The 26,758-nt window shown below is 40.5% G+C and overlaps 2 protein-coding genes across 11 annotated transcripts in view; both read left to right on the top strand.

Moving 5' to 3' along the window:
* The first annotated feature begins 744 nt into the window (after positions 1 to 744).
* Positions 745 to 25,618, top strand: ZNF197 (zinc finger protein 197). Of its 10 annotated transcripts, XM_067005662.1 has the most exons (7): positions 884 to 1,275; positions 2,689 to 2,803; positions 6,902 to 7,380; positions 8,582 to 8,744; positions 9,759 to 9,850; positions 10,151 to 10,277; positions 17,119 to 22,983. In XM_067005662.1, the coding sequence occupies exons 3-7, from the start codon at positions 6,991 to 6,993 to the stop codon at positions 19,434 to 19,436; spliced, it is 3,090 nt and encodes a 1,029-aa protein (XP_066861763.1). In that variant the 5' UTR covers positions 884 to 1,275; positions 2,689 to 2,803; positions 6,902 to 6,990; the 3' UTR covers positions 19,437 to 22,983. The 10 variants fall into 10 exon arrangements, with proteins under 10 accessions (XP_058933250.1, XP_058933251.1, XP_066861769.1 ...); XM_059077267.2 differs by lacking the exons at positions 884 to 1,275; positions 2,689 to 2,803 and adding an exon at positions 745 to 883 and having other exon boundaries at positions 6,911 to 7,380; positions 17,119 to 22,990; XM_059077268.2 differs by lacking the exons at positions 884 to 1,275; positions 2,689 to 2,803 and adding an exon at positions 745 to 883.
* A 54-nt stretch (positions 25,619 to 25,672) lies between these two features.
* The window catches only part of ZNF35 (zinc finger protein 35), a 40,483-nt gene continuing 39,397 nt past the window's right edge, over positions 25,673 to 26,758 (top strand). The window contains 1 exon segment of the mRNA XM_059077369.2: positions 25,673 to 25,864. Within this exon segment, the coding sequence (XP_058933352.2) occupies positions 25,673 to 25,864 (192 nt within the window).

Genomic DNA, 26,758 nt, shown 5'->3' on the forward strand with positions numbered 1-26,758 from the left:
TGGAGTGTGTATCGCTCTAAATAAACTTGCTTTCACTTTTCTTTGGTGGGCTCTTGAATTCTTTCCTGCACAACGCCAAGGACACTCACTTGACGTGGTCCGTCCTAAGGGCTCCTGTGGGTCCCAGGACATGGCATTTCCCTCTCCTGCAACACCCTTTTGGAGCCTCTTTCTGGTCTGTCTCATATAAGGGTTGACGATTCCAGGAGTCCAAACTTAAAATATCTAAGTATGAAAGAGAGAATCAGAGTTCAGTTTCCTTTACACAAACCTAACTGTACCCAAGGTGATGGACAACTGCAACAACTTCCTCATTCCAGAGAGGCAGTGTCTCTCTATCGCAGTTTCAGCTTGATTAATATTTAACACCAGAGCTCCATTATCTCATCATTTGGGCATGAGATACTCGACAGTAAGCCAGTTCACAAGGGAGTCATTTATAAGGCATGTTATTTACAGTGAGAACTGCTCTAGGTTCAAGAACTCCCCATCAACCTCAGTTAAACTGCAAATTAAAACAAAAAGGTTCAGTTCCTTCAGGAGGCAACAAGCGTCCTGAAGGCCTGAACCGTCTGATTCACCGCTGATCCTTGTGTTCCAGAATACAGCTACGCCTACTCTTTGGTTGGGAGGAATGAAGACCCAGCGGTCCAGGAGGTCCGTTTTTCTTCGCCTTCACCGGGAAAAGCTAGGAACCATAGAGCTGCGGCTTCCTAGAGGGCCGGGACTGGGAGGTGGGGTGAGCGACCGGAAGTCGCGGTATCTGCGGGTAAGCCATTATTCTGGGCTTCAGGTGCCGTGGCGTCCAGTTCCCGTGTCATCTCCCGGCGTCCCGGCGCCGAGGCGGCGGTCCCCAAGGCCGGAGCCGCTGCGGGAGCCCCCGGTGAGCGGGGCGGGCTCGGGTCAGGTTGGCACGCGGGGAGGGCGGCCCGGGGTACGGCTTGAGCTCGCCAGGGCAGCGCAGCCTTCGCCGACCCCCCTTCGGCCCTTACCCCCAGCGCGGTCCCTCCGCTCCGTGTTGAGGTGGACTCCTTGGCTGCGGCTTGGGGAAGGTATTGAAGACAGCGCCCCTGAGTCTGTGTGTCTGTGGACCGGCCCTCGAGTTAGCAGAATGTGCTGCCCCTTTGAGAACACCGCCCTCAGTAGTCAGGTTCCCCAGCTCAGGCTTTTCTGCTCTTTTCCCATCTTCTCTGAGACTGATGCTGAGAAACAGCTTGAGGCTTCCCTGGAGCAGGGGCTCCCAGACTTCTGGGGGCTTTTGTTTTTTCCCTTGAGGTATGGACCGGTTCTCATCTTTTAATTTTGTAATATAATGGTATTTAAGAAGCAAACTTAGACAACCCGTACTACCATTGCTTCAGAGAATGTATTTTCACATTAAGTACTAAGATGGTAAACTCAGCGTAAACGCCGTCTTTTGCAAGAAAGGTCATTGCCAACCTGTGAGTGACTACGTATGGTTTATTTTCGTTTTACAGCTTGCCAGATTAAAGCTTTATAATGAATTGTTGTCATTATTATTCTAAACCATTGCTTTAGAATAGTTGTTTGGGTTTCAGAAGTCTTTTCTTAGATGCAGTTGTTTTGGACTTTTGGAGTTAGAATCCCTGAGTTCAGAATTTGCTCCCATAACTGAGTGGCCTTGAGCGAATCGCTTAGTTCCTTTGAGGCTTCTTTTGTTCTTTTTAACTTCTGGCTCACAAACCTTTTGTGAGAAGCAAACAAAATGTATGTTTAAGGATTTGTTATTTGTATCTATCTGCAAAATAAGAGTAAATAGAATTCTGATAATTTACTGTAGAAAATTATTTAGAAATCCTTCTCCCTCCACCCCGGTTTTATTTACTTACAGACTTTATTTTTTAGAGCAGTTTTACGTTCACAGGAAAATTAAGCAGAAAATACAGACATTTCCCATATACTCCCTGCCCTGCTCTTGCATAGCATCCCCCCATATCAACATCCCCCATCACTGGAGGGATGGAGTGGGAGTTTGGGATTAGCAGACGCAAGCTAGTATTTATAGAATGGATAAACAGCAAGGTCCTCCTGTATAGCACAGGGAAGTATATTCAATATCATGTGCTAAACCATAATGGAAAAGAATATAAAAAGAGTATATTTATGTATAACTGAATCACTTTGCTGTACAGCACAAATTAATACAACATTATGTAATAACTATACTTCAATCAAAAAAAAAAATCCCCCACCAGAGTGGTACCTTTTGTTGCAGTTGGTGAACCTGTATCAGACACATTTTTTAATCACCCACAGTCCATAGGTTACATAAAGGTTCATTCTCTGTGTTTATATATTCTATGGGTTTGGACAGATTTATAATTATTTGTATAATGTATCCACCATTTTAGTATACAACATGGTTTCACTGCCCTAAAAATCCTGTGTTCTGCCTGCTCATCCCTTCCTTCTCCAACTCTTGGCAACCACTGATCATTTTACTGTCTCCATAGTTTTGCCTTTTCCAGAATGTCATATAGTTGGAATTGTACAGTATGTTAGATTTTCAGATTAGCTTCTTTCACTAGGTAGTCCATATTTAAGCTTCCTTTGTATCTTTTCATGGCTTAATAGCTTGTTTCTTTTTAGCACTGAGTAATATTCCATTGTCTGGATGTACCACAGTTTATTCATTCATGTATTGAAGGACATCTTGGTTGATTCTAGATGTTGACAATTACGAATAAAGCTGCTGTAAACATCCATGTGCAGGTTTTCGTGTGGATGTATGTCATCAGTTTCTTTGGATGAATACCAAGGAGCACAGTTGCTAGAATTTATGGTAGGATTATGTTTAGTTTTGTAAGATACCGCCAAACTGTCTTCCATAGTGGTTGTACCATTTTGCATTCCCACCAGCAATGAAAGAGAGTTCCTGTTGCTCCACATCTTCACCAGCATTTGGTGTTGCCAGTGTTCTGGATTTTGGCCATTCTAATAGGTACATAAGGTATCTCATTGTTTTAACTTTCATTTCCCTGATGACATATGATGTGGAGCATATTTTCGTGCAGTTATTTGAAATAAGTATATCTTCTTCGGTGAGGTATTTGTTTAGATCTTTGAGTCATTTTATCTTAACTTTTTTTTTTTTTTTTTTGCCTCCTCACACAGCTTGTGATATCTTAGTTCCCTGACCAGGGATTGAACCCAGGCCCCTGGCAGTGCAAGCTCTGAGTCCTAACCACTGGATCACCAGGGAATAACCCCTTGGGCCATATTTTAATTGAGTTGTTTGTTTTCTTATTGTTAAGTTTTAAGAGTTCTTTGTATAAAATATACAAAGGAAGGATAATAGTGTGTGTCTTTTGCAAGTATTTTCTCTCAGTCTTCAGGTTTTCTTCTCATTCTTGACATTGCCTTTTGCAGAGCAGAGTTTTTTAATTTTGATGAAGTCTAGCTTATTAAATATTTCATTCAAGGATCATGTCTTTTGTGTCTATCTAAAAAACTATCACCATACCCAAGATCATCTAGGTTTTCTCCTAGGTTATCTTCCAGGAATTTTACAGTTTTGCATATTACATTTAGGTCTGTGATCCATTTTGAGTTAATTTTTGTGAAAGATGTAAAGTCTGTGTCTAGATTTATTTTTTGCATGTGAATTCCAGTTGTACCGGCACCATTTGCCAAAAAGACTATCTTTGCTCCATTGTATTACCTTGACTCTCTCTTAGAGATCAGTTGACTATTCATGTGGGTCTATTTCTGGACTCTCTATTCTGTCCCATTGATCTGTCTACAATTTTGCCAGTACCATGCTGTCTTCATCATGGTAGCTTTTTAGAAAGTTTTGATGTGGGTAGTGTCAGTCCCTCAATTTTGTTCTTCTTCTTCAGTATTGTGTTAGTTTTTCTGGGTCTTTTGCCTCTCCATGTGAACTTTAGAATCAGTTTGTCAATATCCACAATATACCTTGCTGAGATTTTGATTGGAGTTGCATTGAATCTATAGATAAAGTTGAGAAGAACTGAAACGTTGATAATATTGAGTCTTCCTATCTGTGAACATGGGATAGAAATCCTTTTTTTAAATTCCTTTCCATCCCCCCACCAGATCAGTTACCAAAGAACTGCTCAGTTTTTCTCAATTGTTCTATCCCTACTACTACTTAATTTAGAACTTTAATTTATTGTTTAGACTACAGGTTTCCCCTAATGTTTGAAAGTAGGGTTGTTTTTGTTTTGTTTTGTTTTTAAATTTAGGTTGCTCCAGGTCTTAGTTGCGGCAGGCAGGCTCCTTAGTTGCGGCAAACAGGTTCCTTAGTTGTGGCATGCGAATTCTTAGTTGCGGCACGCATGTGGAATCTAGTTCCCTGACCAGGGATCAAACCTGTGCCCCCTGCATTGGGATGGAGTCTTATCCACTGCATCACCAGGGAAGTCCCTGAAAGTATTCTTATGAAACCTTTCATAAGCTGAAATGATGTAAAGCAAAGAAGCAGTTCCCTTAGGACACGTCTTGCTAACAGATGCACAAAGTAAAACTAGATAAAGCACAGATGCTCACAGACACAGGTTAAATCTACAGTGGCTTGATGCTGAGTGTAATTCCTGTGGAAGGAGCTTGGCAATGCCACTCTGGCTACTTGGGATGCCTCTGGCTGCCTCTCAGTAGCCTTTAGAATTTGCTTCTGTTTACCTCTTTACTCTAATTCTACAAAATTACCTCAAAGTTTACTTCCTTCTCTGATTTGCAAAGAACCTTTTTAACAGAGCTGTATGTGCTGTCTCTCCCTTGCTTTTTTTTTTTTTTTTTTTTTGTGGTCTCTCACTGTTGTGGCCTCTCCCGTTGGGGAGCACAGGCTCCGGACGCGCAGGCTCAGCAGCCATGGCTCACGGGCCTAGCCGCTCCGCGGCATGTGGGATCCTCCCCGACTGGGGCACGAACCCATGTTCCCTGCATTGGCAGGCGGACTCTCAACCACTATGCCACCAGGGAAGCCCTCTCCCTTGCTTTTGAAATTACAGTTTCTTTATTCCTGGAATGGCTTTCCTAATACTCCAGTGGTCTTTTTTTCTTTACAGCCCAACCCAAAATTACCTTCATGAATTCTTACTGTGCTTATATGTCCTTCTATTAATTGTACTCACACATTATACTGAAATTATGTTTATATCTTGGCCTCCTCTGCTCCATTATAAGCATGAATTTTAAGGATCCATGTGTTAAATAAAATTAATGAGACACTCTTATATGTTACTGATAGTAATGTAGCTATTACAACCTTAAAAGTTTAAACTATTTGTACCTTTCAGCCAAACAATTTCTTTTCTGGGAATTTTTCCTGAAGAAATAAGCAGAAATGTAACCAAAAATTCATTAGCAAAGATGGTCATTGCAGCTGAATTTGTAATAGAAAATTATAAATAATCTAAACTTCTAATAACAGGGGACTACTTAAGTAGGAATGGGCTGATATACTTTTTAAAAAAAAATAAATTTATTTATTTTTGGCTGTGTTGGGTCCTCGTTGCTGCACGTGGGCTTTCTCTAGCTGGAGTGAGTGGGGGCCACTACTCCCCGCGGTGTGCAGGCCTCTCACTGCGGTGGCCTCCCTTTGTTGTGGAGCATGGGCTCTAGGCACACGGGCTTCAATGGTTGTGGCATGCAGGCTCAGTAGTTGTGGCTCGCAGGCTCTAGAGCTCAGGCTCAGTAGTTGTGGCACACAGGCTTAGCTGCTCTGCAGCATGTGGGATCTTCCCGGACCAGGGCTCAAACCCATGTCCCCTGCACTGGCAGGTGGATTCTTAACCACTGCGCCACCAGGAAGGTCCCATGGGCTGATGTACTCTTGAAAATAATGATGAAGAATATTTGATATTGTGTTCACAACACAATGTGTGTGAAATTATGGAGCAGTACAGTTGGATCCAGTTTTGTGATCCAAATTGGTGCATGGAGAAAGGACTGGAAGAATGTAGTCCAGAGCAATAGCAGTGATTGTTCTTTGGTTTTGTATGTGTTTTCTGGTTTTACAGATTTTCCATTTTGTAATAAGAAAGATACATATTATTTCTAAAAAATGCACTATTTCTAGAAAGCAGAAGCCTAAGAACATAGGAAAGAGTGCTAGTTGCAGAAAGATAATGATTAACATTTGAATCCATATACCAGGCACTATTCAAAAGCCTGAAATGTATTTCACATCAAATTCTTACAGCAAGCCCATAAGATAGGAATTGTTGTTACCCCTATTTTACAGGTTAACAAACTGAGACTTAGAAGTGAGGTAACTTGTTCAAGGTCACACAGGAGTAGCCAGGATGCCCATTGTTAGAATGGTGGATAAAGGATTTATTGTAATTAGGTGGAGGAGAAACTGAATAAAGACCAAAGGAGGGACTTTCCTGGCCATCCAGTGGTTAAGGCTCCGTGCTTCTAATGCAGGGAGCGCGGCTTGGATCCCTGGTTGGGGAACTAAGATCCCACATGCCACGTGGCCAAAAAAAAAAAGACCAGGGCTTCCCTGGTGGCGCAGTGGTTGAGAATCCGCCTGCCAATGCAGGGGACACGGGTTCGTGCCCCGGTCCGGGAAGATCCCACATGCCGCGGAGCGGCTGGGCCCGTGAGCCGTGGCCGCTGAGCCTGCGCGTCCGGAGCCTGTGCTCCGCAATGGGAGAGGCCACAACAGTGAGAGGCCCGCGTACCACACACAAAAAAAAAGACCAAAGGAATTTCATGTTTTTGATATCAGCAATGGTCTGGGTAACATGCGTATTAGTGTCCCTAGAGCCTTGGGCCCGGGCTTCTGTTAGAGGAGGCATGGCCCAGAATCTAGAACTTTGCATTCAGGGAGGTTTCTTCATTAGTGAGAGCTAACTGGGGTCTGGAAAACCTGATTGTTTCTCTGGGTTAACTTTAACAATGATTTCTTGAGGTCTTATAGATGATGTTCTCCAAGCTCTAAGGAAGAAGGCAAGCAAGGATTGAGGGGCCCTAGAGAGGAGCCTTTCTTAAATAACAACAATGACAAGAGAAAATTGGGCCCACAGTGCTCTGAGACAAGAGGGCCTTGTTAAAGGGAAGGATGATACCTGGAAGTGGGGAACCAGCTTCCAAGGGAGCAGCTCCTCTGTTTGGGAGACCTCCCACCTGCACTTTAGACAGTTACGTTACCATGAGACATCTGGACCCCAGGAGGCACTGAGCCGGCTCCGGGAGCTCTGTCGCCGGTGGCTGAGGCCAGAAGCACGCACCAAGGCACAGATCCTTGAGCTGCTGGTGTTGGAGCAGTTCCTGAGCATCCTGCCCGGAGAGATACGGACCTGGGTGCAGATCCATCGCCCCGGGAGTGGTGAGGAGGCAGTGGCCCTGGTAGAGGAGCTGCAGAAAGACCTCGATGGACCAACACTAAAAGTGAGAAAGGGGAAGGGGGAAGAGTTTGAGGTGGAAGGAGGGAGTAGGCCCAGGACAGAGGGGATAGAGGATGATGCTGTGATTTTCATTAACAATTAATAACACAGTAGCAACCCTAATGCTAATTAAAACAGGTTCATGAGCTGTTCAGACCACAGAATGTCTTTTGAGAGAAATGGATTTATGATTGGGGTCTTTGGGTGAATTCAGAATCAACACAAGGCATTGACTTTGCTTTGCCTCCTTGGGTGATGCTTGCTAATGCTGAGTTTGGTTCAAGAATTGAAGAACATAATGTTTGTAAGTGTTCCTCTAAACAGAAACATATGTATTGTTTGTATAAATATGTTTGGAGTGATGTTGTAAGCCTGAAGTATAAAAGGCAGTGGGAAAGCATGAATGAAGCTTTCTAGATCTGGCAAGACCTCCCTATGTGTTCCCCTACTGGGGATTCCATGAGCCAAGGGATTGGGTTGAGATATTTGCCTTTGATAAGATTTTATATCCTTGGCTATTAAATTGGGATCTTAATATAGTTTCTAGTATGTGTCAGATCTCTTTCAGTCAATCTGGAGCCCACTAGAAACATTTCTATATAAGAAGTCTGGAATATAACTTGGGAGTGGTACCAAGGATGGGCTTATTTGTTTAAATCATAAAAATGAAGAATTTAGAGCTATGTATTTCAGTACTAATCACTAATCCATCTTTCTCATTTGAGAGATAAGAAAATGGAGGCAGGAAAAGGTTCACTACATTGTCTTAGGTGAGACATCTAGTTAGCAACAAAAGCAAATGTCTAGACTTCTAGTGTTCCTTCTATTGGAGCAGGAAGGGATAAATAAAGGGGTAAATAAGTAGAAGAGTGTATTGAACCCAGGTGTAATCTAAAACCAGGTCTGAAGCTCTTAATTGCTTGTTACTTCCCATTCCCTCCTTAACCCACACCCAGGTCTGGCTTCTGTTTCCACCGTTGTGTTCAGTCTCCTCTGGGAGAGGTCACCAGTACCATGAGTGGGGCTAGAGGGCAGCTCCATTGTTCTCAAGGCAAAGCTTTACTGCTGTTTTGATGCTCCATACTTGAGGTGGGTCACTCTCATCTCACAGTTCTAGATTATGGGCAGAAAGAGGTCCATGTTAGGTGAGTCCATTTTCTGGAGGTACAAGAAGAGTCAGCTTATTTTGTTCTGCTTGTTCCCAGGTTCCAGTCCTTGTCCAGGATCAGGACACTCTCCAGGAGGGTCTGAGCACTCCAGGAATAGCACTTCCTCATGCACCCACTGGCAGCCACATATCAGCTGAAATTCGCTCAAATCCTCTTACTGACCCAGTGGTGTTCAACTTGCTCCAAGATCCTCAACATGGTAACTTACTGGCTATGGCTTTGGACTTTCTCAGGACTCTTACTGTGACTCATCTCCCTACTCCCAGATAGTTGCTTCCTCTCCTGCCCTTATATGCACCCCTTATGGTACCAAGCTCTTTCCTGTTCTCCTTCTTGTCCTTTCCTGGACAAGAGGGTCCTTTCTGACCCTTTATCCATTCTATTTTTTGCTTTCTTTTTTTTTTTTTTTTTTAATTTATTTTATTTACTTATTTTTGGCTGTGTTCAGTCTTTGTTGCTGTGCGCGGGCTTTCTCTAGTTGCGGCGAGCAGGGGCTATTCTACGTTACAGTGCATGGCCTTCTCATTGTGGTGGCTTCTCTTGTTTGCGGAGCACAGGCTCTAGGCACATGGGCTTCAGTAGTAGCAGCACGCGGGCTCAGTAGTTGTGGCTCACAGACTCTAGAGCTCAGGCTCAGTAGTTGTGGCACATGAGCTTAGTTGCTCCACAGCATGTGTGATCTTCCGGGACCAGGGCTCAAACCCATATCCCCTGCATTGGTAGGCAGATTCTTAACCACTGCACCACCAGGGAAGCCCTTTTTTTTTTTTTTTTTTAATTAAAATTTTTTTTTTTAATTTGGTCGCACTGGGTCTTATTTGTGGGTCTTATTTGCGGCTCACGGGTTCCTTAGTTGTGGCTCGTGGCGCTCCTTAGTTGAGATTCCCCAGCTCCTTAGTTGTGACATGTGAACTCTTAATTGCGGCATGCATGTGGGATCTAGTTCCCTGCAGGGATCGAACCCAGGCCCCCTGCATTGGGAGCACGGAGTTTTATCCACTGTGCCACCAGGGACGTCCCCCTTTATCCATTCTTATTGCTATTCTTTGTGCTATTCCAGCCCTGCACGTGGGGATCATTTTATAGCCATCGTTGCCTAGTTTTGGGAGCTCTGTGTCTTTTTGAATTCCTTGTTTATAGAAGATAAAGATATTGGACTTGGAGTAGTGGGCAGGAACAACAGTTATCTCATATGAAGCTTTTTCTCCTTCAGATTCTCCTGCCCCTGAAGCTTCTGCCCTTTCCCAGGAAGAGAACCCAAGAAATCAATTAATGGCTCTCATGCTCCTGACAGCCCAGCCCCAGGTAAGATGTGCATCCCCTTTTCTTCCTAAGATCCTATCTGCACTATCTCATTGTGGCTAAAGTATCCTAATTGTGTCTGGAGTAGCTCTCATCCTTGTGCTTGGGTGTCCAGTCAGCTCCCATCTCTAAATCAAGGTCCATGCTATTGGAAGGCAGATTTCATGTGGGGTCTCCTATGTCTCCCTGATATCCCTTGCCCACCTCATGCCCTCACCACATGTCTTCCCCAGAAGTGAAGGGGACCTTTCAGTAGGGGAGCTTCCTGGGCTTGGATAATCTCACACATACCTGTTATTTCAGGAATTGGTGATGTTTGAGGAGGTATCAGTATGCTTCACTTCAGAGGAATGGGCATGTCTGGGCCCAATTCAGAGGGCTTTGTACTGGGATGTGATGCTGGAGAATTATGGAAATGTGACTTCCTTAGGTAAGGACACTTTTCTTCCCATAATTCTTACCTTTACTTCATCAGCTTTCAAATTATTTTTTAACGTTTTTATTGGAGTATAATTGCTTTACAATGGTGTGTTGGTTTCTGCTTTATAACAAAGTGAATCAGTTATACATATACATATATCCCCGTATCTCTTCCCTCTTGCATCTCCCTCCCTGCCAACTTCATCAGCTTTTGTTTGTTTTTCTTTTCTTTTTTCTTCCCCCTGCAGTAGAAGTGCAGATTCTTAACCACTGGACCACCAGAAAAGTCCCAACTTTTGTTTTTCTGATTATGAACATAGTATAGCATACTTAATTTGGAAAACACAGAATATTAGAAGAAAAAAATATTTTTTAACCCACTATTTGCAAACAGCTACTATCAAAATTTTGATATATTACCTTTCTGGCTTTTTTTGTGTGTTTGAGGTTTTTTACATTGTTTTGAGAGTGTGTATTTATGAATATATACAGTTTTATATCTTGCGTTCTTTGCAGTCACCTCACTCATATTATCACAAATTCTTTGCAATGATTATCTGTACTGGCTATGTAATTTGTGTCATAATTTAGTTAGCCATTTCTTTATTTTAAATAATTGCCATAATAATCATCTATCTCTATGCCTAAGGTTTTTTGTTTTTGTTTTTTTAATTTCTCATTATTTTTTAGAAGTAGATTTATTAGGCCTAAGTGTTTGAATTGTTTGAAGGCTCTTGCTTCGTACTGCCAAACTGCTTTCCACAGTGATCTCAGTCGTCTCTGCTCTTACCAGCTATACGTAAGAACCACTCCTTTGGCTCTGCCTTCATTGCTGCTGAGTAGTCCCATTCTTTTAAATTATTTTTAATATAATTTTTTAAGTTATAATACCTATTTATTCTCAAGTGGATTTCTTTGATTAATAACAAGAGTATTTTTTTAAAAACAGTTAGCCATTTATGTTTCCAACAAACATTAAACACCTACCATGTAATGGCAACTATGGAAATGACGTGATTCTGCCCTTAAGTAGCATGATTTGGGAGATGAACATAAAAAGAATAAACAAGGCAGAGTAAAATAATTGGTAATAGAGTGATGTAAGCCTCTTGAGATGGAAATGAAGAGGACAAAGCAACCAGTACCGTTCCTGGGGATTAGGAAAGGCCATGAAGGAAGTAGCTCTGTATTTCATTGTCTGAGTATCATGCTTTACGTTGACAGCTTTATGATACTGAATTTCTATTCAAGAACATTACATATCATTCCATTTGTTCATACTGCCTTTGTCTGTTTCAGGCCTGTTTTTAAATTGCACTTAGGTAGATCTTACATATTCTGGTTACATAGATTCTTTGAAATAGGAATCTTTTCTGATGTTTTCTAATTGATCATTGTTTGCATACATGAAAATATTTAATTTTTGTTTATTAATTTTGTACGCAGCAACCTTAGTAAATTTTTTATTGTTCATAGTAATTTATACTATATATTTTTACATATATGAGAATATGTCTTTTAGTATCTCAGCTATGGTGTGGTGGTCAAACATTTTGTAGATTTTATATTTTGATATATATTACCAAACTGCTTTCTATCAGTGATGTACCAATTTACACTTCTACAAAAAGAGTACAAGAGGGCCCATTTCCCCTGTATGTGCTTATGATTTGGTCACTGTTTTTTGGGTTTTAAAAATTTTTTATTTTGTTTTGTTTTGTTTTGGCTGTGTTGGGTCTTTGTTGCTGCACACGGGCTTTCTCTAGTTGCGGCGAGCGAAGGCTACTCTTCATTGAGGTGCGCAGGCCTCTAATTGCGGTGGCCTCTCCCGTTGCAGAGCATGGGCTCTAGGCACGCAGGCTTCAGTAGCTGTGGCTCATGGGCTCCAGAGCGCAGGCTCAGTTATAGCGCATGGGCCCAGTTGCTCCGTGGCTTGTGGGATCTTCCCAGACCAGGGTTCGGACCTGTGTCCCCTGTATTGGCAGGCGGACTCTTAACCACTGCGCCACCAGGGAAGCCCTGGTCACTGTTTAAAACTTTGCTAGCTAGATGAAGAATACTATCTTTTGTTTATTTTTCTTTCATTTCTTTGATTATTAGTGTTATTGTGTTTATTGGTCATTTTCTGCTTACTCATATTTTTTCTACATATTTCTTTTATTTATTAGAACTGCTAACCCTTTGTCACATGTTGCACATTTTCCCATTTGTTTGCCTTTCAGTATTATTATTATTTTTTTGTTTGTTTTTTGTTTGTTTGTTTGTTTGCGGTACGCGGGCCTGTCACTGTTGTGGCCTCTCCCGTTGCGGAGCACGGGCTCCGGATGCGCAGGCTCAGCGGCTATGGCTCACGGGCCCAGCCGCTCCGCGGCATGTGGGATCTTCCTGGACCGGGGCATGAACCTGTGTCCCCTGCATCGGCCAGCGGACTCTCAACCACTGCACCACCAGGGAAGCCCAGTAGTATTATTATTATCATTATTTTTTAAGTCTTAGAAAACTTTTCATGTAGTCAAACAGCAATATTTTCCTTTGTGGTCTCCTTCTTCATAAAATTATTAGTTTTTAAATCACCTGTATTTTCTTCAGACATTTTCATTGTTTCGTTTTTACATTTAAGCTTTAGTCCATCTAAAGTTTATCTTGATATACAGAATGACATAGGAATCCAGCTTGCACGTTTGCTTGTTGTTGTTTTTTTTTTTTTAACCCAAGTGGCTTTCAGTAGTTCTAATGCTATTTACTCAATAATTCATCTTTTCTTTGAAGAATTTTAAAACATGCTTTATGGGTTAATTGATTAATTTTATGAAAAACACTCACCATGGATCCATACCTCACTCTGTAAGCCAAAATAAATTCCAGATGGGTCTAGGAGTTAAATTTAAAAAATAAGAAGAAAATGTAATTCCTTATTTATTCTAGCTCTTTAAGGGAAGAGAAGTTTGAATCAACTTTAATAAGTAAGATAGGCTCTAACTGCAATGCTGTTAGGGCTTTGGGCAAGCAGATACCAAGGTGTTTATGCTCTTTGACCTAGTAATTCTGACTTGAGGAGGCTACCTTAAGGAAATGGTTCAGAAAGAGGGAAAATAAGTAATGTGTCTAAAGATAATCCCCTCAAAGGATTTATAATGTTTAAAAGTTGGGCACAACCAAATTCCCCCAGACAAAGAAAGTACTACACAGCCCATGGTGTTTTGACCTGGGGGTAGACTGTGACACTATCATATTTGACAGTTTTGTGCACTCAGTTTCTGTGCATTGATAAGCTGGTAGAAAAGCAGACTCCCAGATAGCTTGCATATACTTCTTCAATATGTAAAAGACTTGTATATGTTCATTTAAGAGATTGGAATAGGATTTGAAGGCAATTATTCAAGAAATATTAAGTATCTCCCACATCAAGCTTAACCCCTGCCATAAAGTACATTCAAGTTGGAGTAAAAGACATTTACACAAATAATTACAATACAGTGTGACAAATGTTATATAATAAAAGTATGCCTGAGTGCGGGAGCACATAGGAGCTTGGTTAGATGGAAGAACTTGGAGGGTGGGGGGAGTGGTGGGTGGTTTAGGGAAGGATTTACAGAGGGTGAAAAAATGAAATCTCATTGCTGTTTCAATTTGGTTTCATGAGCACCCTCATTACTAGTCAGGTTGAGTATTTTTTCGTATGTTATGAACTACCTAGTACTGTTCTTTGCCCATTTAACTTTTGGAATATTGGTCTCTTTTTTTTTTTTTTTTGGCTGCACCGTGTGGCTTGCAGGATCTTAGTTCCCCAACCAGGGATTGAACCTGGTCCCTGGCAGTGAAAGCGCCAAGTCCTAACTGGACAACCAGGGAATTCCCAGATGCTATTATTTCTTAATTTCCTGTTTTTTGATTGTTCAGTGCTAATGTACAAAAATACCACTAATTTTTGTATATTGTTATTTATTCTACAACCTTGCTGAACTTACTTAGTTCTGATAGTTTTTGGTAGATTCTTTAGGATTTTCTATATACAAATTTTTCAAATAGAGATAGTTTTATGTCTTCCTTTCCAATCTGGCTGCCTTTTATTTCTTTCTTTTGCCCCATTGACCTGGCTAGAACCTCCAGTACTGTTGCATAGATGTGGCAGAAGCAGACATCCTTTTCTTGTTCCTGCTTCTAGAGGAAAAGCATTCAATCATTCACCATTAAGTATGATGTTAGCTTTAAATTTTTTGTAGGTGTCCTGTTTCAGGTTGAGGAAGTTCCCTTCTTTTCCTATTTTGTTGAGTGTTCTTATCATGAAGGAGTTTGGGATTTTGCCAAACACTTTTTCTGTATCTGTGAGATGATTATGTGAGTTTTGTCCCTTATATAGTTGATATGGTATATTACATTAACTGATTATCTGATATTATACCAGCATTTGCATTCCTGTGATAAATCCCACTTGGTCATAGTGTATAATTCTTTTTTATATGTTGCTGGATTCAGTTAGCTAATACTTTGTTGAGGATTCTTATGTCTGTATTCATAAGATATGTTTGTAGTTTTCTCTTTTTTTGTCATATCCTCGCCTGGTTTTGGTATCTAGGTAGTACTGGTCTCATAGAATGATTTGGGAAGTGTTCCCACTTTTCCTATTTATTTGGAAGAGTTTGTGAAGAATTGGTATTCATTCTTTTAATGTTTGGTAGAATTCACCAGTGATACAATCACTGGTGGGCCTGGGCTTTTCTTTGTGGGTAGTTTTTTGGTTACTGATTTAATTTCTTTACTTATTATAGAACTATTCAGATTTTCTATGTCTTCTTGAGTCAGTTTTAGTGGTTTGTGTCTTTCTACGATTTTAGCCATTTCATCTTAAGTTGTTCAATGTATTGGCACAGAATCATTCATGGTATTCCTTTATAATCCTTTTTTAATTTCTGTAAGGTCAGTGGTTATTACGGGGGTGGGGGGGTGACTTTTGTACTTAGTTTTTAAGGCTGTAGGTTTGGGCAGGTAGCAAATTGGGGTGAGGAAGAGCAATTCAGGAAGAGAAAGGGGCAAGGGCAGTGATAGAGAAGCAAGCAAAAACATGACATGTTTGGGCATCTCTACATAGTTTTCCATGCCTAGAGTCTCCAGGCATAAAGGGTACTAACAAGGAGTGAAGCCAGAAAAATAGGCAGATATAGGGTGAAGGCAGCTCTCGGGCTGTTCTAGTCATTTGTGCTTTATCCTATAAGCAATGAAGGGTTATTTGTTTTGAGCAGGTGAGTGACATGATCAAATATACTTATTGGAAAGATAATTAGCAATGGAGTGGACATGGATTAGAGGAGTGGGGAGTATTGGAGGTAGGGAACCCTGTCTTTTACTTGCAGGCTTCACCAAAGATTGCAGAAAGTAACCAGCTTCCTCTCTCATTCTGGTATTTTTCTCCCAAGTCCCTTAAAGCGTAATAGGCCCATACATAGTCTGATTTCTATACTAAAATTTCAGATCATTTAACCAGCTAATTAGCTACTGTATATATAAAAGTTGCTCATTTCTTAACCATATTCCATCTCAGTTTAACTACTGCAACACTTCTATTCCTTAAAACACTTCTACTTCCTTAAAGAAAGAGAACCTTCCTTTCCACCAGCATCCTGCTTAAATTGTGAAACCAGTCTTGATACAATCACTGTGGACAAGGAAACTGGAGTACTGGTATTGGATAGGCCTAGGACACATGTCCATCCCTACTGCTAAGTGAAGCAGTGTAGTGTGATGGGCAGCCCTGCCCAGAATCCAGAGAGAGGGACAGTTGAGATGAGATATGAGGGCCTGATCTAAGAATGTAGTTCACTTTAACATTTATTGGATGTTTTCCATTTTCACACTCTCATAAACTTAAAGAAGTTCATAATAGAGTAAAATAGTTAACACTCCTTTCTCATGTCTTTTCTCTCTATTTAGGTAGAAGAATAGTGTTTTTATACTCAAATAGAAGATAATGTTACTATTATTTACATAATTTTACTTATTAGATAATTTGGAGAACTAGTTCATAATTTTTCTCATATTTGGATGGTGAAAATAAGTTCTCCAAACATTTAAAATATATATAATTTCACATTTTAAAATATTTGAGAATGTTCAAGTAGAAAAGAGGTTAACTAGTTTAGCCTAATTATTTTATAGATGTTTTCATGGTTTTTAGTATCTATATTTTTTCATTTTCTGTATTTCTTCTCTTTTATATTTAATTAAGTGAGGGAGTCTAACCTAGACCTGATATTTTTGTGAAATGAATTTTAAAATTCTGTTTCTCAATTTTGGAAGGAGAATTCCAAGCATTAAGTTGCTTTTTCATGGATTTTTTTTCCCTGTAGGTTAATTGCTTTCAAGTAATTAAAAAGTGTTTATACACTCGACTTTAAAAATTAAAGATTGCCTTCCAGGTTTTTAGGTATATTTTCTTTCTTTTAGAGTTCCCATCTTCCTAGCAAGAAGAAAATAAAAAGACAGCTCTTTATAAGCCAAATGGTTCTTTTTGTCCCATCCAACTTCTTGAACCTCAGGTGTGAACCACCTACAAAAGATCCCATGTTCTTTCTCTGGTTCTTCCTTGCATCTGTTTTTTCAGAATCCTTTCTATGTTTCCATCTGCTCCCTGAAGGCAACGAGCTTAGAAGTATCTCAGAATGAAATTTATGTTAATCCGTTTACAACATTCTGTCAGTGTAGCATTCTGCTTTGTACCGTCATTTAACAAAAATCTTTTCATTTTTGTATGCATATAAAAGTTTCCTTCTAGCTTGTTTTAAAGTCATTTGAAGATCTTTTTCTCACTAACACAGGGATATGATGATATTTGCATTTTTAATTCCTTTTACCAGAGTGGGAGACCATGACTGAGAATGAGGAGGTGACATCAAAGCCAAGCCTATCTCAAAGAGCAGATTCTCAGAAAGGAACATCAAAAAGACTTCAAGGAAGTGTTCCCCAGGTTCTTGACTTTGAGGAAGAGTATGAATGGCAAGTTTTAGCAAGTCAGTGGAGAAATGAAACAAGGGAAAGAGATACACTGAAGAAAGGTTCCCTGTGTGAACGAGACAAGAAGAAAAGGACTCCACCAGAAAAACGAGGCCAAAAGTGGAAGGAATTTGGAGAAAGCTTGACTTCAGATTCAGCTTTTTCTGAAAGTTTAATAGGCACTGAAGGAAAGAAGCTTTATAAATGTGATATATGTTGTAAACATTTCAATAAAATCTCTCATCTTATAAACCATCGGAGGATCCACACTGGGGAGAAACCTCATAAATGTAAGGAGTGTGGAAAAGGCTTTATTCAGCGCTCAAGCCTTCTAATGCATTTACGGAACCATTCTGGGGAGAAACCTTATAAATGTAATGAATGTGGGAAAGCCTTCTCTCAAAGTGCTTATCTTCTAAACCATCAGAGAATCCACACTGGGGAGAAACCTTATAAATGTAAGGAGTGTGGAAAGGGCTTCTATAGGCACTCAGGCCTTATTATACATCTGAGGCGCCATTCTGGGGAGAGACCTTATAAATGTAATGAGTGTGGCAAAGTTTTCTCTCAAAATGCTTACCTCATTGATCACCAGAGGCTCCACAAAGGAGAAGAACCTTATAAATGTAACAAGTGTCAGAAAGCTTTCATTCTGAAGAAGAGCCTCATTCTGCACCAGAGAATCCACTCTGGGGAAAAACCCTATAAATGTGATGAATGTGGAAAAACCTTTGCCCAGACCACTTACCTTGTTGACCATCAGCGGCTCCACAGCACAGAGAACCCATATAAATGTAAAGAATGTGGAAAAGTTTTCATTCGAAGCAAAAGCCTCCTCTTACACCAGAGAGTTCACACAGAAAAGAAGACCTTTGGTTGTAAAAAATGTGGGAAGATTTTCACTTCTAAGTCAAGCCTCATTGACCATAAGAGGATGCATAGCAGAGAGAAGCCTTATAAATGTACTGAATGTGGGAAAGCCTTTACTCAGAGTGCTTACCTTTTTGACCATCAGAGACTCCACAATGGGGAGAAGCCCTACGAATGTAATGAATGTGGGAAAGTTTTCATTCTGAAAAAGAGCCTCATTTTACATCAAAGGTTCCACACAGGAGAGAATCTCTATGAATGTAAAGACTGTGGCAAGGTCTTTGGTTCTAACAGAAACCTCATTGACCACGAGAGACTCCACAATGGGGAAAAGCCCTATGAATGTCGAGAGTGTGGAAAAACCTTCATTATGAGCAAGAGTTTCATGGTCCATCAGAAGCTCCATACACAGGAGAAAGCCTACAAATGTGAGGATTGTGGGAAGGCTTTCAGTTACAATTCAAGCCTGCTTGTACATCGGAGAATCCACACTGGGGAAAAGCCCTTTGAATGCAGTGAGTGTGGTAGAGCTTTCAGCTCTAACAGAAACCTCATTGAACATAAGAGAATCCACAGTGGTGAGAAACCCTATGAGTGTAATGAGTGTGGCAAATGCTTCATTCTGAAGAAAAGCCTCATTGGCCATCAGAGGATTCACACAAGGGAAAAGTCTTATAAATGTAATGACTGTGGGAAAGTCTTCAGTTACCGCTCAAACCTTATAGCCCATCAGAGAATCCACACTGGTGAGAAGCCCTATGCATGTAATGAGTGTGGGAAGGGCTTTACTTACAACAGGAATCTTATTGAACATCAGAGAATTCACAGTGGGGAAAAAACCTATGAATGTCATATATGTAGAAAAGTCCTTACCTCTAGTAGAAATCTTATGGTACATCAAAGAATCCATACTGGAGAGAAACCTTATAAATGTAATGAGTGTGGAAAAGACTTCAGTCAGAATAAAAACCTTGTTGTACATCAGAGAATGCACACTGGGGAAAAACCATATGAGTGTGAAAAGTGTAGAAAATCTTTTACTTCTAAGAGGAATTTAGTTGGCCACCAGAGAATCCACACAGGGGAGAAACCATATGGGTGTAATGATTGTAGTAAAGTTTTTAGGCAAAGAAAAAACCTTACTGTACATCAGAAAATTCATACAGATGAAAAAAACTGTGAATGTGATGAGTCTGAAAAGGAATTCTCTCAGACTTCAAACCTTCATCTTCAACAAAAAATCCATTCTGTGGAGGAATTCTCTTGGCTCCAAAATGCCAATGAGTCCAAGACAGAGATTCAGAAAATCTAGAATCATGTGTCAAATGGAATAGAATCCCTGCCTACTTAAGTAACTTTTGGATAAATGGCAGCATATGGTTTTTATAAGGAAAAAAATCATGATCACCCCTTTTATAGACAAGTATGTTGCATGAGGAAGAAAGTTAATCTAGACTTTCAAGACTACAAAAACATAAGCCAAACTCTAGTTAAATCCTCTGTCCCAAACCATTTGTTATGAACCTAGAAAAGGACCTTGGAGTGATCAAAGATTCTGAAGAAATTGGGTTATGTTTTATAAGAGGTAATGGTGTCATTGTAAATGATAGCAAAAATATCTTGGTATTAAAAAGTGTACATTTTTGAAAAGGTATATATACGTTGTACATCTTAAAGATAGTATTACTGCTAGAGAAAGTCTCTACAGACAGTATGATTAAGACATCAAACATGGAGTTGGGTGGGCAAGAGTCTGCTGTTTGTGGACAACTTAAGTACACTGGATTTGGAATCAGAAAACCTAGGTTTGGGTCCTGGCTCTTTCTCTTCCTAGCTCTGTGATGTTATAAAGTCAGCCTCTAAGTCTCAGTTTCTCTGTCAGTCAAATATTGGTGTAATGCCTACTTCATAGCATCGTGAGCATTCAGTAAAAGGATCATGTGAAAGTACTTTATGAAACAATTTAGTTGTCAATAAAGTTGGATAAAAGAGGTAATGGTCAAAATCTAGAACATGGCATAATGTAATGTTTGTTCATTAAGTTAATATTAGGACTTCATGCACCTCAAAAGATTCATTTTTATAGTAAGAGGAAGTATGGTGGATAGCTAACTTCGGAATTTTGTACTTTAAAAAGACCTTTTTAAAACAGCTTTTTAAATGTCTAAGGGAGATAATAGATTATATATTAGTTTGTTTTTGTGGAAAAAATGTTGGCTTATTAAATAGTATGTCCAGCTATTAGTATGATGCCAAGAAAAACAATTTATTTTTCAACCTTTGGATTTTAAAACTAGCGGACGTAGAGTGTCAAAATGGAAGGACAGTCCTATGTTGCTTTTCCTTGTCGACAGGAAAAAATCCTTAACCTCAACCCTTGAGCTGATTATCCCTGCTACTGTCATTCTGAATTCTAATCAGTATTTCATCATTACTGACATACAAATAGCTTGTTACTTAAGAAACAACATTCTGTCCCAGCACTCAACTTACTACATAAGTTTTTTTACACAGAGCCAAGCCCTTCAAAGCTCTGATTAAACCAATTCAGAATCCACCTCTGAGTGGTCAGGCCCATTTACTCCCAGTGAACCAATCATTCATTCAGTCTGTACCCTTTTGTACATTTGTAAATTTATTTCTTCCTATATTCTTTATTTGATAATTTTATGTTGTAATTCTTAGAACTCCAGTTCTATCACGAGTATAAATACCTTAATATTAGGATTGTGTTTTCTAATACTAGCTGCATTGAAGTGGTGTGTTGGTTATAATAAGTGTTATTAATTCAACCCCAAAGTTCCTTGAGGGCAGGTTCCTCATTAGACTGAAAGGACCAAGAGTGAAAACTGGAAGGGATCCAGGTTAAAAGTCTGAAGACCCTATGAGTCAGATTCTGCCACTCTTCCTTGGACAAATGCCTTCATTTCTTGGAGCCTTGATTTCCTTATCTGTTAAACAGAAGGAAGACTATCTACCTCACCAAGTTGTTATGAGGTAATGAATATGAAAATGCTTTATGTCCATACAGAAGAATCACCCCGGATTATGTAATAATTACACAGGGAGAGATGTACTTTAACAATGAAGAGAGTTGGCATTTACCTCCTAATCAGTTTAACAAAATGTAACATTGCTAAGACTGAGACAACTCACATAATGTGCCTCTCCGCATGTAATGCAATAAAGCCAAAAGTATAACCGGAATTTATCAAGCTTCTTAGACCTGATTGCCAGTTTACAGGAAATACAGGAGGCAGAGGAACAAGATAAAAGACACCATGAGAAACAAGTTTAAAACGTGGGATATTGTGTAAGAAAACTGGGAGAAACCCATGGCAGTCCAGTGGTTAGGACTCCGTGCTTTCACTGCTGAGGGCGCAGGTTTGATCTCTGGTTGGGGAACTAAGATCCCACAAGCCAAGCAGCACGGCCAAAAAAGAAAAAGAAAACTGGATTCTTCAAAAAGATACGATGAAAATGGGAGGGGTGATAATTGTTGATGCTGGGTGAATATTGAGAGTTCATTGTACTGCTTTTGTATATGTATGAAATTTTCCATTATAAAAAGTGGAGGAGAGGGTTGTTTTTAAAAGATACTAAAGAGCCATAAGATACTGAGCCAGGAGTAGACTCACAGATGCCCAATGGATTTTTGACAGGTGCAAAAGCAATTCAGTAGAGGAGAGATAGCCTTTCAACAAATGCTGCTGCAGCAATTGGATAGCCATAGGCAAAAAATAAAAATCACAGCAGGAACTAAGACTAAGCAAAGAATTCTTAGACATATCAAAAGCATGCTCCATAAAAGGAAAAAAATGATAAATTGAACCTCGTCAAAATAGTTTTCTCTCTAAAAGACTCTTTAAAGAGGATGAAAAGCATTACAGACTGGGAGAAGATATTTGCAAATCATATATGCAACACAAGATTTGTATCTAGACTAAAGAATTCTCAAAATTCAGCAGTAATAAATAGATCCAATTAGAAAAAGGGCAAAAGACATGAACAGATATTTATGGCAAATGAAGAGACGTTCAACATCATTAGCCATTAGGGAAATGCAAGTTAAAAATCTGCACAGCTATCAGAATAGCTTCTTTAAAAAAGTTTTAACACCAAATGCTGGCAAGGATGCAAAGGAACTGAATCTTTTACATTGCCAGGAATGAGAAATGTTACAGCCACTCTGGGGGATGATTTGGCAGTTTCCTATAAAACCAAACATGCACTTGCCATATATACCCAGTATTTGCACTCCTGAGCACTTATCCCAGAGAAATGAAAACTGGTGTTCACAAAAAAAACCTGTACTTGACTGTTAAAAGCAGTTTTATTTGTAATAGTCAAGATCTGTAACCCAAATATCCTTCAACAGGTGGTTAAAACAAACTGCAGTATATCTATACCATGTAATACTACTCTGCAATAAAATGGAATGCCCTATTGATACCTGCAGTGACTCAAGTGTATTCCAAGAGAATTATGCTGAGTGAAAAAAAATGTATGGCCACATTTATATAATATTCTAAAATGACAAAAGTATACAGATGAAAGTATACAGATTAGTGGTTGCTAGAGGTTGGGGATAGTGGGAGGGAGCAGGGGAAGAGGGAGGGGTAGCACTTAGGCCTTGGTGGTGTTGGAACAGTTGTGTATCTTTATTGTGATGGTGGTTACACAAATCTACACGTGATAAAACGACAAAGTGTACACACACATTATACCAGTATCAATTTCCTGATTTTTTAATATTAAACTATGTAAGATGTACCCATTGGGGGAAACTAGTTGAAGGGTATTATCTTTGCAACTTTCTGTGAATCTGTAAATTCAAAATAAAAAGCAAAACTAAAGAGCCGTATCAAATGCAGTGTGTGAAACTGATTCGGAAAAACAAAATTATGAAATATATATTTTAGAACAGTTGGAAATTTGAAAATGACTGGTTATTAGATGGTTTCACGGAATTATTGTTCATTTTCCTACCTGTAATGATGGTATTGTTAGTTTGGAGATTATTCTTATTACTGAAGGATGCATATTGAAGTATTTGGAATGAAGTGTTTTGATGATTACAACTTAAAAAAATGACTTCAGTATATAGAGAGGTAAGGCAAACATAGCAAAGTGTTAATTGTTGAGTACAGAAGGAGGATACAGGCACTCGTTGTACCATGCTCTGTACTGTTTGATATTTCCAGAACATTTAGGGCAAAATTATCAGGGTCTTCCACAGATGGAGGCTTTGTAGCTTCAGGCTGTTGGGTGTGCGCCTCGGTTAAGTGGCCTTAGGGTGTGCACCTCGGTTAAGTGGCCTTACCCGGCCTAGGGATGCCCCGCGCTCAGAGGCTCAGTGCCCCAATCCACCTGCACTCTTCCTCTAAGCGCTTTTGCCTCCATCGCTGGTCGGTAGCGATATTGGACACCCAACGAGAAGACAGCACCTCCGAGATTCCTAGAGAGGCTGGCCTGGCTACTTGGGGAGCCGGAAGCCCATCCCCAGGCACTTCCTGTCCGGTCATTGTTCTCGCGCCGGTGGGCGCAGGGGTCGCGGCTGTTCGCCTTCTGCTCCAGAGCCCGCGAGCTCCGGCCGGCCTTCTCCGCGCACGGTGAGCGGGGTTGGCGTGGCCCGGGCGCGAACCTCGGTGGTGAGGGAGGGGCCATCCCAGGGGCCGCTCGCCCCGTCCTCCCCTCGGGGATCCCAGCTCTGTCTGTCCGGAGGCGGCTCCGCGCCCCGCCACCTCGGAAACTCGGCTCTCGCCTACTTACCGGGGGCCTAGCCCGCGGGAGGTTGGACACGGACCGCCCCAGGGGCCAGAGTCGACCCCGCAACAGGGCTGCGTGGGGCCTGGAGAAGGAGGAGATGCGTTGCCACGTTTGGAACTAGGGAAAGGACATTGAAAGGAAGCCCTTGTTAGGAGACTGCTGTCTAGGACTGGAGGCCGATTAGAGTTTGATCAGCAGTCTGATGACAATAGGATAAAGTATGTGATCACTTCAGTAGCAGCAAAAAGGGACTTAATGAAATGTAGCACTTTTTTCCCTAATAAGACATCTAAAGGGGAAGAGGAAAATTTCAGTTTCTTAATAATCAACTAAAATGGTAAGGTTATTTTACTCACAAATTTTAAAAAATCTGTTGGCTTGGCTATGATACAGGGGTACTGTTAAGTTGGTGGTGGTATGATTTGGTGCAGTTCTTTTAGAAAGCAATTTGGGGAACTTCCCTGGTGGTCCAGTGGTTAAGATTCCTCGCTCCCAATGCAGGGGGCCTGGGTTGATCCCTGGTCAGGGAACTAGATCCTGCATGCTGCAACTAAAAGATCCTAAATGTTGCAATGAAGACCCGGCGCAGCCAAATAAATAAATATTTTTTAAAAAAAATAGAAAAATAAAAGGAAAGCAATTTGGCAATACATGTCACTCATAAAATCCTTCAATCAGTAATCCCACTATTGTAAAGGAATAACTCAGCAGCAGAAAAAAATTATTTGCATGAAATGGATCTTAACAATTATTAAGAAAATAAACTGGAAACAAAAGTCCGTTTACTAAAGCAGTGGCTAATAATTAGGGGCTGGGGACTTCCCTGGTGGTGCAGTGGTTAGGGGGCCCGGGTTCGATCCCTGGCCAGGGAACTAGATTCCACATGCATGACGCAACTAAGAGTTTTCATGACACAACTGAGGAATCAGTGAGCCGCAACTAAGACCTGGCACAACCAAATAAATACTTCAAAATAAATAAAGAGGGGCTGGCTAAGTAGATTATAATGTAGCTGTAACTTAGAGTATCATGGTAGAAGGAGGTGGTGCTATATGTATTTATATTGAAACATCTACCTAAGACTATTGAGAAACATAGAAATTGAGTTCAAAAAGCAAACAGTTCAGGTTGCAGTCTTGTGCATGCTGTTGTGCTTGGTGATTAAAAAAAACCAACCAAGCAAACGAAAAACTTTGTAATGTCCTTTCTTAAAAAGAAACCATGGTGATAATTGTGAAAATATGTATCCCCATAGTTAAAAAGTTTAAGTCATAATTGTCGGTATGGTTGGAGGTTTTTTCCTTAGAAGAAATATCTTAAATTCTTTAATAAACAGCGATTATCTCTTTGGAGATGAACCAGGGGTAATTTTTCTTAATCATTTTCTGTATTTTTAAAGTTTTTACAATTAAAATATATTAACTTTATAATCGGGGAAAATCAATAAATATTATATAAAGGTGTTTGTAACGTGATTATTATGGGGATAAATTGCTTGTATACAGCACAACTCCTTCCATCCTCTTGAGGAGTAGAGCAGACCCTGTAGCTGTAGTGGCTGCTGCCTAGACACTGGTGAAATTGGCTTGTGGGCTTGGTGGCATCCAGGCAAACCTCTGCTCTACTGCTAACAGTGTTTTCTGATTTCTCAGTAAACATTACTCATCCTGGCCCCGGGAAGAAACTCAAGAAGAAGCTTTTGAGACTTAAAGATTAGATGGGGCTTGACTTCTGCTGGGCAGCCCCCAGCTATAGGAGTTTCCCTGCTGAGCAGAGAGGATGACTACAGAATTGAGAGAGGCCATGACCCTGGCCCCTTGGGGACCAGTGACAGTGAAAAAGGAGGAGGAAGAGGATGAAACCTTCGTGGGTCAGGCATCCAGCCAACGAGTGCGCTCTGAAAACATCAAAGTCTGGGCCCCTGGGGAGTGTCCTCAGACAGGCCTTGATGTATCAGAACAGGAGGAAAAGGTAAACAATGGTCTGGGAGGAAAGAGGAAGGAGACAGCTAAAGATCTCAAGTGATTTCAGAGGGGACCCTATACCCCTGCTCCCACATCTGTAGTCTTGTTGCCTGGCAAGGGCTCTGGCCTCTAGTCTTTTGCAATATAATTGAAACATTATATTATTCTATTGATGTGACACTCGGTAGTTTCTATAAACCAGTGCTTCTCAAACTGTGCTACAGTTTGCAATTACCTGGGGAGCTTCTTATAAAATCATGATACCCATGCCATATGTCGTCAATTAAACCAGTATCTCTGGGGGATGGGACCCAGACCTCTGTATTAAAAAAAAAAAAAAAAAAAAAAACCTCTTCAGGTGATTCCAGGCAGGATTTGATAACTCTAACCTGTACTTCTCAAACTTTAATATGCATAGGAATCACCAGGATGTGGGGGAGGGGAATCTTATTAAAATGCAGATTCTGATTCAGGAGGTCTGGGGTGTGGTCTGAGATTCTGCAGGTCTCACAAGCTCCCAGGTGATGGTGATTCTGCTGATCTGCAGACCATGATTTGAGTTTGTGAGGCTGTATGTTTTCAAACACACACCTTTCCATCACTAGCCAAATGAGGCTTGAGGTTCCCCAAAGCCTCTCTGTAATAATATGATTAGAACCTTGCTTTTTTGATCTTTAGACCTTGGGAAAGTCTACTCTGGAAAATCTCCCCATATGCTCTCTTGTCTTGTGCTCTCACTGGCAAGTTAGGTTTGGGTGCTGAAGTGGACAATGAGATGAAATCAAAGTGATCAGGAGGAAGGTAGCAGGCTTGCTTCTCTGCCCACCCCACCTTGGGAATTAGGGAAGACTCTGGCTTCCTTTTCCTTTTTCATCTTTAAATGTTTGGTATTTTTCTTTCT

Source organism: Kogia breviceps, chromosome 10, assembly GCF_026419965.1.
Source record: "Kogia breviceps isolate mKogBre1 chromosome 10, mKogBre1 haplotype 1, whole genome shotgun sequence".
Lineage (NCBI taxonomy): Eukaryota > Metazoa > Chordata > Mammalia > Artiodactyla > Physeteridae > Kogia > Kogia breviceps.